A 16,190-nucleotide genomic window follows, 5' to 3' on the forward strand; every position below is an offset into this window, starting at 1 on the left:
TCCTCCAGTCTTTTCCATCTCACTCTATCCTCTCTCCTTTTCAACCCACATCGGCAAATAACCAAATCCTGCCATACCTACCTTCCAAATATATCCAGAATTTAACCTCCTTGTACCGCCTCCATCCCTACCAACTGTCTGAATCAACCCCTTCTCTTTTACAGATTATTGCAATAACCTGACAGATCTCTCTGCTTCCACTTCTTTTTTTAATGAAAAATTGTAAGTACAGACAATAAGAGTTCATATGACAATAAACCCCAACAGGCTCAACATCCTCCTCCACTTCTATCCTTACTCCTCCAGAACTTATTCCTCAGATAGCAAGCAGAATGATCAATTTAAACCTTAAAGCGGGTCAGGAAAGTAGGTTCTCATTAGAAATCTAGAAAAATAGTATACACGATCTTATTTGCAAAACAGAAATAGAGACACAGATGTAGAACACAAACATATGAACACCAAGTAGGTAAAGATGGTGACATAGGAATTGGGGTGTTGGTATTGACGTATATACACTATTGATACTATGTATGAAACAGATAACTAATGAGAACCTACTGTATAGCTCAGGGAACTTTACCGAGTGCTCTGTGGTGACCTAAAGTGGCAGGAAATCAAAAAAAGAGGGGCTACATGAACACAGACAGCTGACTCAGGTTGCTGTACCGCAGAAACCAACACGACACTGTAAAGCAACTATACTCCAATAAAAATTAATTTAAAAAAGAAAAACAATCCGGCTAAAAGCCAGTCCTTCTGAACTAAATGGTCCTACATGATCTGACCTCCTGTCCCCTCTCATCTCTCATCTTCATTCCCCTAGATGACATTACTCCAACCTGGGATGCCCCCGAAGCTCACTTTGATATAATCCTGAGCACGCCCAGGACATGGTAGGCAGTCACTAATACTGTTTTTTCCCCCTTTACAAAAGAACTTAATGCTTGGTGTCATTTAATCCCCACCATAATCCTGGCAGTTATTAGGTAAGGTGGCTACTAATATTCAGACAAGTCATGTAGCTGGACAGCACAGCCAGGATTCAAAGCCTGACCTAACTTCAGAGACAGTTCACTTTCCCACACTGAAGTTCACCTTCTGGCTGTCAGAATCACACAACAGCTAAAAACACAGGCTCTGGCATCTGACAACAGGAACTTAGTAAACTCATCTTTACCAGTTGTCATGTGACTTCAGCACAGAAAAGAAATCGTGCCGATCTTTAAAAGACTTCAACTTAAATTAACCCTAAGTGCTACTCCTCCAGTTGAAGAACAGAAAGCGTTTTGCCTTTCTTACTGTCAAAGAAGAGGTTCTGCTTGCTGGAACACTTCAATCTTCTTTGTGTTCAAGCCCTCAGGATAAAAGTTACTATTCAGAGAACTTGATATGGCTCACCAACTGAGGAAACCTCAGACCTATTCCATTCCCAACATTTTCTTCAGATATGCACACACATTTCTTCAAAGATGTAATCTGTACAAAAACAAATGTCCCTTATTGTAATTATCAGCCAAAGGCTTAGCAGTTCTTACACTCAGACTTAAATCTCCCATAATGGTTGATATTATGGAACATAAAACATAGCAATCATATTAACAGGAAGCTAGAGAATATCTTAAGTGATACCCTTAACTTTGGGCTTGGCCAGGTGATTTCCTGTGGCCAGTGAAATGTGGGGAGAAGTGCCATGCCACTTCTAAACAGAAGCTTTAAGTAGCACCGTGGGGAACAGCGATGATGAGAGTCACGCCTTCAGCTGGGATCCTGAAATTATTAAGACACACAGAGCAGACAGACAACTGACCAGAAGGTGAAGCATCAGGTAAGTGTGAAACTACCCTTTATTATCATAAATCAAGAGATTTGTTTGCTGACTCAGCATAACCAAGCAAAAGCTCTCTCACATGAGAAACAAGCTACTCCATGTCTTAAGGTATTACTTCTTACTGGCCTCTGAGCTAGTCATAAGGTTAACGGGTCAGTAATTTTACCACGAACAAGCTCAGTTCAGTTCAGTCGCTCAGTCGTGTCCGATTCTTTGTGACCCCATGAATCGCAGCACACCAGGCCTCACTGTCCATCACCAACTCCTGGAGTTTACTCAAACTCATGTCCATCGAGTCAGTGATGCCATCCAGCCATCTCATCCTCTGTCGTCCCCTTCCTCTCCTGCCCCCAATCCCTCCCAGCATCAGGGTCTTTTCCAATGAGTCAACTCTGCATGAGGTGGCCAAAGTATTGGAGTTTCAGCTTCAGCATCAGTCCTTCCAATGAACACCCAGGACTTATCTGCCTTAGGATGGACTGGGTGGATCTCCTTGCAGTCCAAGGGACTCTCAAGAGTCTTCTCCAACACCACAGTTCAAAAGCATCAATTCTTTAGCGCTTAGCTTTCTTCACAGTCCAACTCTCACATCCATACACGACCACTGGAAAAACCATAGCCTTGACTAGACGGACTTTTGTTGGCAAAGTAATGTCTCTGCTTTTTAATGTGCTATCTAGGTTGGTCATAACTTTCCTTCCAAGGAGTAAGCGTCTTTTAGTTTCATGGCTGCAATCACCATTTGCACTGATTTTGGAGCCCCCAAAAATAAAGTCTGACACTGTTTCCACTGTTTCCCCATCTATTTCCCATAAAGTGATGAGACCAGATGCCATGATCTTAGTTTTCTGAATGTTGAGCTTTAAGCCAATTTTTTCACTCTCCTCTTTCACTTTCATCAAGAGGCTTTCTAGTTGCTCTTCACTTTCTGCCATAAGGGTGGTGTCATCTGCATATCTGAGATTACTGATATTTCTCCTGGCAATCTTGATTCCAGCTTGTGTTTCATCTAACCCAGCGTTTCTCATGATGTACTCTGCATATAAGTTAAATAAGCAGGGTGACAATATACAGCCTTGACGTACTCCTTTTCCTATCTGGAACCAATCTGCTGTTTCATGTCCAATTCTAACTGTTGCTTCCTGACCTGCATACAGGTTTCTCAAGAGGCAGGTCAGGTGGTCTGGTATTCCCATCTCTTTCAGAATTTTGATCCACACAGTCAAAGGCTTTGGCATAGTCAGTAAAGCAGAAATATATGTTTTTCTGGACTATCTTGCTTTTTCGATGATCCAGCAAATGTTGGCAATTTGATCTCTGTTTCCTCTGCCATTTCGAAAACCAGCTTGAACATCTGGAAGTTCACGGTTCACGTATTGCTAAAGCCTGGCTTGGAGAATTTTGAGCATTACTTTACTAGCGTGTGAGATGAGTGCAATTGTGCGGTAGTTTGAGCATTCTTTGGGGTTGCCTTTCTTTGGGATTGGAATGAAAACTGACCTTTTCCAGTCCTGTGGCCACTGCTGAGTTTTCCAAATTTGCTACTCTGTCGTAAATCCTACATGTGCTTACTCCTGTTTCCTATTTTTTGATTCTTGGGTAAAAATATGCTGAGCAGAACAAAACAAAACAAAACAAAAAAATATGCTGAGCAGAACAAAATTAACTCAGGAGAAAGCAGTGCACATAAGACAGTCTGGAAGCAGGGCATCTATGTTTTAAAAAGTTACAGCACAGGGTAGTGTCGGTTAGAACGAAAACCATTGGTAGCCTAGAGAATTCATAGCCAGGTCACAGGCTAACAAGTGGTAGAAAAATTCTGCACTTTCACATAAACTAAACTATATCTGGTTCTCCAGCCAAGTTTGGTAAATAATTTTCCAAAAACACGAACTTTCTACCTTTTTAGACTTTAACAAGCACCTGGTGCAATACCATCCCTGGGTCAATGACAAGAGACACATCATCCCTGTTTATCATTTCCTTAGAATTGAAAAAGTCCAACCTGAGTTCAACAAACTCAAAAGTAATAGATACAGGAATTCTGATCCAGACAAACACATATTGCTGCAAAGGTTTTACAAAATAAATTTATAAACTAAGATTATAACTCAGCCACAACCAAAAAAGTAGAAATTTACTCAACTAATCTCAAAGGCACACCAACCACTCCCCACCCCACCCCATCCCCAAAAAAGGGCTACAACAATAAAAGAACCAATGAATAAAGTCCTTTCTTTACAAAAGGCAATATTTTAGGTCCTTTTTGAGATACAAAAGATAAAAAGAGACCCTAGCATTTATGGAACTGAGTGCAAAGATGTAAATAAAAAGTTAGGAGTAAAAATATTAATAAATGAATAGCAATATCTTTTTAAAGAAAGTAAAGAAAAAACAGGCCGTGACATGACACATTCTTGGGACAATCTAGCAGAAAAAAAAAAGGTCTGAACTATACACACCTGACAAAATATCACAGTGTTAAAATGTGTTGACATACTGTTCTTCTTCTTGCTGCAAGAAGCAGACTGGATTAACACACTGTGGTTATGACCTTAAACAACATCCAAGATTTCTGTGTACCTTCCATAAAGATAAGCTACACATCCACACTGAGGTAAAAAGAATCAATATCCTGCTTAGGTCTTCTCGATTTAGAGAAACTTTCTGCTTGTTAAGTCTTCTGTTACACACATCTTCATAAACAAATTGGGAGAAATCTCTCTCTGTATTCCCTAGTAAGACGTAAGAAAACTGCGATTGGGAGGCCAAAGCCCAGGAAAGATATTAATAAATATTGGGGCATACAACTGCCCTACCTGGCACCGAAAATCCATTTAGTTACTCCCCACAAAGACGTGGCTGTAGACAAACCCACTTCTATGACCACACCAACTGCCAATCACACCAGGAAAACCACTGAGTGACTAAAACCTCCCACATTGAGTATGTTCTCAAATACCCCATCCTCCAACTGAATCCCCACAGTAAAATTCATGTAAATGTCCCTTCAATTAAAATTTTTTTAACTGTTATAAAAGCTCCCGTTTGAAACATTTTGATGAAAGAAATTAAAAAACAAACAAAAAAAAATCATACTTTGGATTTCCTGATTTCAAACTTCCAGTTATGAAAATGCACTTACTTCTTTCCTTACCAATATATTTACACTTACAGGGATTCATCTTCTACCAGTCTGCTACAAGAAAAAATTACAGCCCACAATATACCAAACTCAAGAATTTTACAATGAACACCTGCTTATCTTTCTCAATTCTATTGAGTTGCAAATTCTAGTCTACTTTAAAAAGTAAGTTACAGGGGGTCGAGGGTTTCGATTAGTTGTTGCTGCCGCTGGGGAAGGTAGAGCGGTGACGGCGGCCTCAGGAGCTGTGGGGTCCCCGACTGGAGACCACCAGGTTCCGGTTCATTAAAAGAGCAACAAGTGGCTCCTGAAAAGGGACTTGGTACACGTGGCTTCAGATGGAGTGACCCCCAGGGCCTATTGAAGCCGGTCATAAAATGGACGGAGAAAAGACCCAGCGAATCAACCAATGATTCCACCCATATGCCCCCTCCCTGGAACCCACACACCCTGGGGAGGAGGGAAAACTAATTAACATTTCTTTAGGTTATTAAGTCCTTCCTTTGTGTATGGGCCCAGCAAAATTATGCATAAATGTCGGCGGACAAACTTGGGCTTTCGTCCTACCTCCAAAAGAAGACTTGCGCGGACATTGCTGCCCTTTTTCTGTCTGTGAACCGTGTTTTCTACTAAAACTTTAGGGAAAGAGTTAGGGAAAGAACAAAAAAGATTATGTAAAAGGTTACTAACACTATGTTGAAACATTACCATGACAAAGAACTTCTTGGCTGGCTTGACTGTGGAATGACACCCTCCTCCTCCACCCTCAATAAACAAATTGGGCCTGAACTATAGGCATATAAAACATATGGAAACTTGCTGCCAGCACCAGAGAACTTGGGACTCGGACCGGACATTTCACAGGGGCCAGTCGTGGTCATAGTAACTATTTCTTGTGCTATAATCAGTCGTACAGGCCTGTGTCCCACTTGCTTTTGTGATAGCCATAAGGAATTTACAATTTAATAAGACTTTATGTGCTGTAACTTGTATTAATTGCCAATTTTGTGTTACTCCTGTTCAATTCAATCATAGTACCTACAGCTGGGAACAAATCAAATTTCATTTACATGATAATGACTCTCTGAATGTACAATTACTGCAAAAGAAAATCTTTGAAACTTTTTCTAAACATCTGCCCTCTTCCACTAATTTGGAAACTTTAGCTGAACAAATTATCCGGGCTAGACCCACAAGGATGGTTTCAAAGTATTACCCACAGCATCGGATCTAAAACTGTAACTTTGATTTGCATTTCTCTGATGGTGAGTGATGTTGAGCATCTTTTCATGTGTTTGTTGGCCATCTGTATGTCTTCTTTGGAGAGGTGTCTGTTTGGTTCTTTGGCCCATTTTTTGATTGGGTCATTGGAGCCCATTATACAGAGTGAAGTAAGCCAGAAAGATAAAGAACATTACAGCATACTAACACATATATATGGAATTTAGAAAGATGGTAATGATAACCCTATATGCAAAACAGAAAAAGAGACACAGATGTACAGAACAGACTTTTGGACTCTGTGGGAGACGGTGAGGGTGGGATGTTTTGAGAGAACAGCATGTATATTATCTAGGGTGAAACAGATCACCAGCCCAGGTGGTATGCATGAGACAAGTGCTCGGGCCTGGTGCACTGGGAAGACCCAGAGGAATCGGGTGGAGAAGGAGGTGGGAGGGGGGATCGGGATGGGGAATACATGTAACTCCACGGCTGATTCATGTCAATGTATGACAAAACCCACTGCAATGTTGTGAAATAATTAGCCTCCAACTAATAAAAATAAATGAAAAAAAAAAAAAAGTAAGTTACAAAATGAATAAATAAATAAATAAAAAGTAAGTTACAAAATCAGCCTCAATGGGGAAACGATTTTGCTGGCAGAAGAAAAAAAACTGGTGATAAAATTTGACCTTGACAAGTTATTTGATGTAAATACAAAGGTGTCTGTCTTGTGAAGACTGTATTTTAGTTCCTAGGTACTAAATGAAAAGAAAAATTTATCAACTTACCAACAACTGATGCACCTCTTTCTGCAAAAGCCAGGGCATAGGCTCGGCCCAGTCCTATTGAATAAAAAGAAAAAAAAATCATAAAGTTGAGCAAATATTAGAATAATTTTTTTGGTCTACTCAATCCAATCCCTATTGAAAAGCAACTGATGTGCAATTAATTACAAGAGTAGGCTTCACTGGTACTCTCAGCCTCTACTGTACCTATTTCTACTTTTAGGAGTTGGAAAACTCAAAACTATACTTTACACCCATTTCACCTACCATATCCTATTCTACCTAGCTTCTAGGATACTAGAGGTGATCTGTGTTCCACCGTTAAACGCATGTGCATGAAAATGCACGCGAAATGAAATTTGGAAGGAGGTAATGAGGAAGAAGTCACAGTACGGTGACAACTGGCCAGTGCTGCTGGTTAGAAAGCCAACTTCTTGAAGCTTTCTAGGTATTAAGTGGATATACTGGCAGCTTCTAGATCAAGCTCCCTAATCTCTGGATGGCAACTGCCATTCTCTAGGTTGTTAGAGCCAGAGAGTATTTTGGCAGTGGCAGTTCCAAGGGCAGCCTCAGAGATAGTGGCTCCACTAATGGACCAGTTTTAGAAAAGCCAACTGCCTCTACTGAGTCCTCTCCTGTTTCAAATATCGAACAGTTTCTACATTCTGCTTTGAACCTTGACTAAATAATCACCACATACACAAACAAAATACTTAATTCAGATTCAAAGCTATAGGGCATAAATTTATACATCCAAAAATGGATACATGCCTATGTAAACTTTATAGGCAGAAAATATCCTAGGAAGACTATAAGAGACTGGGAATTAGTGGTTCACCTCTGAGTAACAGAACTGTGTGATTAGCAACAAAGAGTGGAAAGCTTACTTCTGTATTTTTTCAATCATTTTAACATGTACATATTTTTAAAAATTGAACTGATAAACGTACTGGTAGTTTATCTTGCCTTGAGAAGCCCATGAACAATATGAAAAGGCAAAAAGATAGAACACTGAAGGATGAACTCCCCAGACTGGTAGGTGCCAAATATGTTACTGGAGATCAGTGGAGAAATAACTCCAGAAAGAATGAAGGAATGGAGCCAAAGCATAAGCAACACCCAGTTGCGGATGTGACTGGTGATAGAAGCAAGGTCCGATGCTGTAAAGAGCAATATTGCATAGGAACCTGGAATGTTAGGTCCATGAATCAAGGCAAATTGGAAGTGGTCAAACAGGAGATGGCAAGAGTGAACGTCAACATTCTAGGAATCAGCGAACTAAAATGGACTGGAATGGGTGAATTTAACTCAGATGACCATTATATCTACTACTGTGGGCAAGAATCCCTTAGAAGAAATGGAGTAGCCATAATAGTCAACAAAAGAGTTCAAAATGCAGTACTTGGATGCAATCTCAAAAATGACAGAATGATCTCTGTTCATTTCCAAGGCAAACCATTCAATATCACGGTAATTCAAGTCTATGCCCCAACCAGTAACGCTGAAGAAGCTGAAGCTGAACGGTTCTATGAAGACCTGCAAGACCTTTTAGAACTAACACCCAAAAGAGATGTCCTTTTCATTATGGGGGGCTGAAATGCAAAAGTATGAAATCAAGAAATACCTGGAGTAACATGCAAATTTGGCCTTGGAGTATGGAATGAAGCAGGGCAAAGGCTAATAGAGTTTTGCTAAGAGAACACACTGGTCATAGCAAACACCCTCTTCCAACAACACAAGAGAAGACTCTACACATGGACATCACCAGATAGCCAACACAGAAATCAGATGGACTATATTCTTTGCAGCCAAAGATGGAGAAGCTCTATACAGTCAGCAAAAACAAGACCGGGAGCTGACTGGCTCAGATCACGAACTCCTTATTGCCAAATTCAGACTTAAATTGAAGAAAGTGAAGAAAACCAACAGATTATTCAGGTATAACCTAAATCAAATCCCTTATGATTATACAGTGGAAGTGAGAAATAGATTTAAGGGATTAGATCTGATAGAGTGCCTGATGACCTATGGACGGAGGTTTGTGACATTGTACAGGAGACAGGGATCGAGACCATCTCCAAGAAAAAGAAATGCAAAAAGGCAAAATGGCTGTCTGAGGAGGCCTTACAGATAACTGTGAAAAGAAGAGAAGCAAAAAGCAAAGGAAAAAAGGAAAGATATAACCATCTGAATGCAGAGTTCCAAAGAGTAGCAAGGAGAGGTAAGAAAGCCTTCCTCAGCAATCAATGCAAAGAAATAGAGGAAAACAACAGAATGGGAAAGACTAGAGATCTCTTCAAGAAAATTAGAGATACCAAGGGAACATGTCATGCAAAGATAGGCTCAAAAAAGGACAAAAATGGTATGGACCTAACAGAAGCAGAAGATATTAAGAATATGTGGCAAAAATACATAGAACTGTACAAAAAAGATCTTCATGACCAAGATAATCATGATGGTATGATCACTCACCTAGAGCCAGACATCCTGGAATGCAAAGTCAAGTGGACCTTAGAAAGCATCACTATGAACAAAGCTAGTGGAGGTGACGGAATTCCAGTTGAGCTATTTCAAATCCTGAAAGATGATGCTCTGAAAGTGCTGTACTCAATATGCCAGCAAATTTGGAAAGCTCAGCAGTGACCACAGGACTGGAAAAGGTCAATTCTGTCCAATCCCAAAGAAAGGCAATGCCACAGACTGCTCAAACTACCACACAATTGCACTCACCTCACACGCTAGTAAAGTAATGCTCAAAATTCTCCAAGCCAGTCTTCAGCAATATGTGAACCATGAATTTCCAGATGTTCAAGCTAGTTTTCAAAAAGGCAGAGGAAGCAGAGATTAAATTGCCAACATCTGCTGGATCATCGAAAAAGCAAGATAGTCCAGAAAAACATATATTTCTGCCTTATTGACTATGCCAAAGCCTTTGACTACGTGGATCAAAATAAACTGTGGAAAATTCTGAAAGAGATGGAAATACCAGACCATCTGACCTGCCTCTTGAGAAACCTATATGCAGGTCAGGAAGCAACAGTTAGAACTGGACATGGAACAGCAGACTGGTTCCAAATAGGAAAAGGAGTATGTCAAGGCGGCATATTGTCTCCCTGCTTATTTAACTTATTTGCAGAGTATATCATGTGAAACCCGGGGCTGGATGAGGCACAAGCTGGAATCAAAATTGCCAGGAGAAATATCAGTAATTTCAGATATGCAGATGACACCACTCTTACAGCAGAAAGTGAAGAAGAACTAAAGAGCTTCTTGATGAAAGTGAAAGAGTAGAGTGAAAAAGTTGGCTTAAAGCTCAACATTCAGAAAACTTAAGATCATGGCATCTGGTCCCATCACTTCAAGGCAAATAGATGGGAAACAGTGGCTGACTTTATTTTTTGGGGCTCCAAAATCAGTGCAGATGGTGATTGCAGCCATGAAACTAAAAGACACTTACTCCTTGGAAGGAAAGTTATGACCAACCTAGACAGCATATTAAAAAGCAGAGACATTACTTTGTCAACAAAAGTCCATCTAGTCAAGGCTATGGTTTTTCCACTAGTCATGTATGGATGTGAGAGTTGGACTATAAAGAAAGCTGAGTGCTGAAGAATTGATGCTTTTGAACTATGGTGTTGGAGAAGACTCTTGAGAGCCCCTTGGACTGCAAGGAGATCCAACCAGTCCATCCTAAAGGAGACCAGTCCCGGGTGTTCATTGGAAGGACTGATGTTGAAGCTGAAACTCCAACACTTTGGCCACCTGATGCGAAGAGCCGACTCATTGGAAAAGACCCTGATGCTGGGAAAGATTGAGGACAGAAAGAGAAGGGGACAACAAAGCATGAGATGGTTGGATGGCATCACTGACTCACTGGACATGAGTTTGGGTAAACTCCAGGAGTTGGTGATGGACAGGGAGGCCTGTCATGCTGCAGTTCATGGGGTCGCAAAGAGTCAGACACGACTGAGCGACTGAACTGAACTGAATTTAATTTAAATTAATTCATAAACAAGTAAACAGATAACAAAAGGAAACAGCTAAATTATCAAGCTCTTCTATAAAGAACCCAAATTATAAATTTTTCCAAAACTAAAAGATCACCAAATAATTTACTTTAAAATTTAATCTACTCTAAATGGATGAACAAGAACCCAGCCAATACAGTAACTGAAGCCTCTTCATATTTTATCAGATCAAGGCTGAAGCACTAGATTTAAACATGAGGTTTTCAACGAAATCAGTACTCATGACCAGAATGCAAAAAATGCTAACAAAGTAGAAAATCATCAGATGAAAGGAATGGGACACATCTCTAGTAGAGACTGATCTCAGTTAATCAGAGTATTATCTCAAAACCAAGCTATAGCATTCTCTGAAAAGGTATGTGAGTAATCTACTTTTATTATAATGGCCCAAGCAAACTGTACACAAATCTGTACATAAAGTTAAAAGTGGAATTCTCTTTCCTGTTTCTAACACCACCACTAGTCCATTAACAGATTCACTCTGTCCTCCCATGTTTGTATATCTATGCCTATATAAACATCATTTAAATACTTTATGTGTTAGTCTGTCTCCCCAAATAAACTAGGGGGTTCTTAAAGGATGAGATTTATGTCATTCTTTCACATTTCCCACAATGACCAGCACAACTGTAGAGTCAAAATGCAAAAAAAAATTAAATTCAAGAGCCTCTCTTTTCTCTTAATCCTCTTTCAAAGCCTCTCTTAACTTTCTCCTGCACCTAAGTTCACTGTCAACCATCCTCTCTTCCCTATTTCTCTTCTGACCTTAACTTCTTTCACAGTGTCAAAAATCAGTTGATTCTTTTCTCACAGTGCTTGTTCAGTGCTCCTCTCAGTGGGTTTGACTGCCCTCTGCTTCAAGTTAACAGAGTCTCTGAGACTAGCTTCCTGGACTATTTCACTTTCTAGGTTTACCCAAAGGAAGTCAAACAGCTTCAAAGTCCCTCCTGACTTCAGAATTTCCAACTACTCACACACTTCTTACTATCTCCAGGTCTACAGCTTGCTATTTTATAACCATCTCAAATTCACAATGGCCAGACTCCCTCTTCCACCCAATTCCACCACTCTCACATTTCCATCCCCAGCAACCGCTACTACCATCTGCTAATAAATACAACTTCCTGTTACACCACCCATCGTGCCAAAATTGTTTACCGGCTAGACAATTCTGACAGAGAAGGCAATGGCACCCCACTCCAGTACTCTTGCCTGGAAAAATCCCATGGATGGAGGAGCCTGGTAGGCTGGGGTCCATGGGGTCACGAAGAGTCCGACACGACTGAGCGACTTCACTTTCACTTTCATGCACTGGAGGAGGAAATGGCAATCCACTCCAGTGTTCTTGCCTGGAGAATCCCAGGGACGGCGGAGCCTGGTGGGCTGCCGTCTATGGGGTGGCACAGAGTTGGACATGACTGAAGCGACTTAGCAGCAACAGCAGCAGACAATTCTGAAACTTCTTCCAAGTCACCCAATAAACTCTTCAATATTCCAAGCTAAACAACAGCACCTCAATAGTGCCAAGATATTTCTTTTCATTTCAGAATATGAGTGAGCTGGAGTCAGACTAATTCCCAGACACAGGCCTGGCAAGCATTCACAGCCATCCTCCTGGGATGTTCGGCAGAGACGCAGTTCTACAGATTCATATCCTTAAAGGAGAATGCCAAGGCCTCAAGGGCAACAGTCCATGTTCTGGGACTGCAATTAGATCTCAATCTTTCTTTTCTAACAACCGAATGTAAGTCTCAACTTTCCCACATGTATCTGCTCCAGATCAGTATTCAAATTTAATGACTAGTAACTGTAACATAATCTAGGTTCTTTAAGATATGGATCAGTTTATAAACAAGAGGCGCTAAATCCAGAATTGTCTAGTAACAACTCATTAGTTCAGTTGTTATTCAGTCGTGTCCAACTCTTTGCAACCCATGGACTCAGCACACCAGGCTTCCTGTCCATCACCAACTCCTGGAGCTTGCTCAGCCTCATGTCCACCAAGTCGGTGATTTCTCCACTCTTCTCCAGTAGTATATTGGACACCTACCAACCTAGGGAGTTCATCTTTCAGTGTCGTATCTTTTTTCCTTTTCATACTGTTCATAGGGTTCTCAAGGCAAGAATACTGAAGTGGTTTGCCATTCCCTTCTCCAGTGGACCACGTTTCATCAAAATTCTCCACCATGACCTGTTCGTTTTGGGTGGCCCTACATAGCATGGCTCATAGTTTCCCTGAGTTAGACAAGGCTGTGGTCCATGTGAACAACTCATTAATACTTCACAAAATCAATTTAGTGTGTTGTAATCTGTATTTACTTAATGAAACAGAATAGAAAAGTTTAAAGTGCACTGCATGTATTATGTTTCAAATACAGACTGTGTGTGTGTGTGTCTGTCTGTGTGTGTATACTGGGTATTGGCAAATAACTGTTACTTCATACTGTGAATCACTCACTGTCAAAAAATGGCTTCAAATATGAGTCATTATTTATTTTCAACAAAAACTAAGTGTAAACAAAATGTTTTCCCCGAAACATATGATCATTTCAGAATGAAAATAGCTATGGATATAAAACATTTGGCCACTAATTAATACTAAAGACATTTCCTAAAAGGAAGCATGAGAATCCATTTTATAAATGAAAATATGAAAATATGTATGATTTAACCCTGGTGGCGCAGAGCGTAAAGAGTCTGCCTTCAAGGCAGGAGACCCAGCTTTAATCCCTGAGTGGGGAAGATCCCCTGGAGAAGAAAATGGAAACCCACTCCAGTATTCTTGTCTGGGAAATCCCATGGACAGAGGAGCCTGGCAAGACCAGGTTAATGGGGTCACAAAGAGTTGGACATGACTGAGCGACTGACTTCACTTCAACTGTCAGAACTCCATTGTGACTTTTACTATATAATTTAAATTAATTCTGCATTAGGTCCATTCTTGGTATAAGGCACTACCAGTGGGTAATCAAAGGCCCATAAGGTCAAGATTCTTGCACTTCAGTTCACTTCAATTCAGTCACTCAGTCGTGTCAGACTCTTTGAGACCCCATGGACTGACGCATGACAGGCTTCCCTGTCCATCACCAACTCTGGGAGCTTACTCAAACTCACGTCCATGGAGTCGGTGATGCCATCCAACCATCTCAAATAAGTCAGTTCACATTAGGTGGCCAAAATATTGGAGTTTCAGCTTCAGCAGCAGTCCCTCCAATGAACATTCAGGACTGATTTCCTTTAAGATTCACTGGTTGGATCTCCTTGCAGTTCAAGGGACTCTCAAGAGTCTTCTCCAACACCACAGTTCAAAAGCACCAATTCTTCAGCACCCAGCTTTCTTTATAGTCCAATTCTCACATCCATACATGACTAGTGGAAAAATCATAGCTTTGACTAAACTGACCTCTGCACTTGGAATCGTGTAAATCTCACTGCAAAGAATCCATGTAGGTATAAGTAGTTTGTCTTAATTTTTGTCCTTTAAAAATAGAGCTATTTCACATAACAAATCTACACTTTGCTTCTGAAATACAGGAAGGTCGGGCCCACTTCAGAAAGACCTTTGCTCTCCAGTTCCTAATGCCCCACCCCACACTCACTTTACTCCTCTATCTCCTGCCTGAGTCCAGCAGTCACTTGAGTTTGCAACTCCATGCCAAGACTCCAGTGGACTTGACAGTACTGTGCTTGGCTTGATGCGCATACAAAGTCCAAAAAGGAGAACTCTAACCAGATGCCTTTTTTAAAAAGAAGGCCCTCTTAAGAGCATAAAAATCATACGACAGCGGAAGAGACAACTGACTTTTCAAAAGCAAGGGGCTGACATCTCTACTACTGGGGACAAGGGGTGGGAAGCGATTCCAATCACCAGATGGCTTTTCTGCCATGTTTAAAAGGCTAGACAGAGGCCTAGAGAGTCTATTGACAGGAAGAGTTGCAATTGATACGCACAGATGAGCGCCGGAATGAACTTTCACCTAGTCACGCAGCCCAGCCTGGCCTCTGTCCTCTCCAGATCCGAAGCCTTGAGGGGCGGGGGTAGAGGTGGGGAGAGCTGCACCAGGAGTTTCTGGGTCCCCACTCAAGGCTGGCCAGCCCCACCTCTCCACCCTCAGGAGATTCGGCGACCTGAGAAGAGTCATTGTCTGTCCTCCACTCCCACCCCCACGCCCACCAAGTCCAATCAGTCGCTCCCCAAGCCGCCTAATCACCGCGGCCCGCAGCCCAGATGCTGGGACCGCAGCTATAGCTGCTTGCGTAACCCCGACCAAAGGAAAAAAACAAACAAAAAAAGTTGGGGCGGGGGGTTCCCAGCAGGACAGTGAGCAGGACACCCGCCCTCCAGCCTTCACATACTCACCTCCCCCCGCGCCGGTAACCAGTACCACCCTCCCGTTGAACCTCAACATCGAGGCCATAAGTCCAGTCTGCAGCGGCACACACGCACACTAGCAGAAGTAGTGCGGAGTGGAGTTCAGACTGCGAGGCAGGCAAGACGGAGGCAGTGACGGGGGCAGGATGGTAGCGACCTGCCAGCTTCTGAGACGGAGAGGGACGCCGTAGTTTTCCAAGCGCGCCTGCGCGGAGATCTCTTGGAACTCTGGGAAATGTAGTCCAACATGACTGCAGTCGCGGCCCTGGTCAAGAGACTTTGCTCAAAAGGACCAGCTCTGCGTAGCAAGTAATGGGAGCTCGTTAGATCTATTTGGTAAAATGGCTGACTCTGCTCAGTTTATTTATCCTCTAATCCATGGTTTTGTCATTCACTCAGCAAGTGTTTCCTAGATTTAGGCGAGATTGCAGCTCCTCTCTGGTGACAGCTTTCAGAAATAGCCCCTTAGAAGTAAAGGCACACTCACCAATAGATAAAAGATTTCTGGAAATCTAATCCCTGGACCTCTAGGGAAGCAAGTACAGTCAATTGACACTATTGAAATTTGGGGACAGATAATTTTTTGTTCATTGGAAGGACTAAAGCTGAAGCTTAAGTTCCAACACTTTGGCCACCTGATGCAAAGAGCCAAGTTATTGGAAAAGACACTGATGCTGGGAAAGATTGAAGGTTGAAGGCAAAAGGAGAAGAGGGCAGCGGAGGGTGAGATGGTTAAATAGTATCACCCACTCAATAGACATGAGCTTGAGCAAACTCTTGGAGACAGTGAAGGACAGGGAAGGCT

General features: G+C 41.7%; 1 protein-coding gene across 2 annotated transcripts in view; it reads right to left on the reverse strand.

Annotated features, from left to right (window-relative positions):
• HSD17B4 (hydroxysteroid 17-beta dehydrogenase 4) overlaps window positions 1–15,565 on the reverse strand; it is a 100,076-nt gene extending 84,511 nt beyond the window's left edge. The window contains exons 1-2 of one of the 2 annotated variants that reach the window (XM_070465128.1): window positions 15,374–15,565; window positions 6,989–7,042 (exon numbers count right to left, since the gene is read on the reverse strand). In XM_070465128.1, coding sequence (XP_070321229.1) covers window positions 6,989–7,042; window positions 15,374–15,431 — 112 coding nt within the window. In that variant the 5' untranslated portion in view covers window positions 15,432–15,565. Of the gene's footprint in view, window positions 1–6,988; window positions 7,043–14,127; window positions 14,242–15,373 lie in introns of those variants that run through there. The other variant, XM_070465129.1, reaches the window with a different exon arrangement.
• Between the last annotated feature and the right edge of the window lie 625 nt (window positions 15,566–16,190).

This window comes from Odocoileus virginianus, chromosome 3 (genome assembly GCF_023699985.2).
Source record: "Odocoileus virginianus isolate 20LAN1187 ecotype Illinois chromosome 3, Ovbor_1.2, whole genome shotgun sequence".
NCBI lineage: Eukaryota > Metazoa > Chordata > Mammalia > Artiodactyla > Cervidae > Odocoileus > Odocoileus virginianus.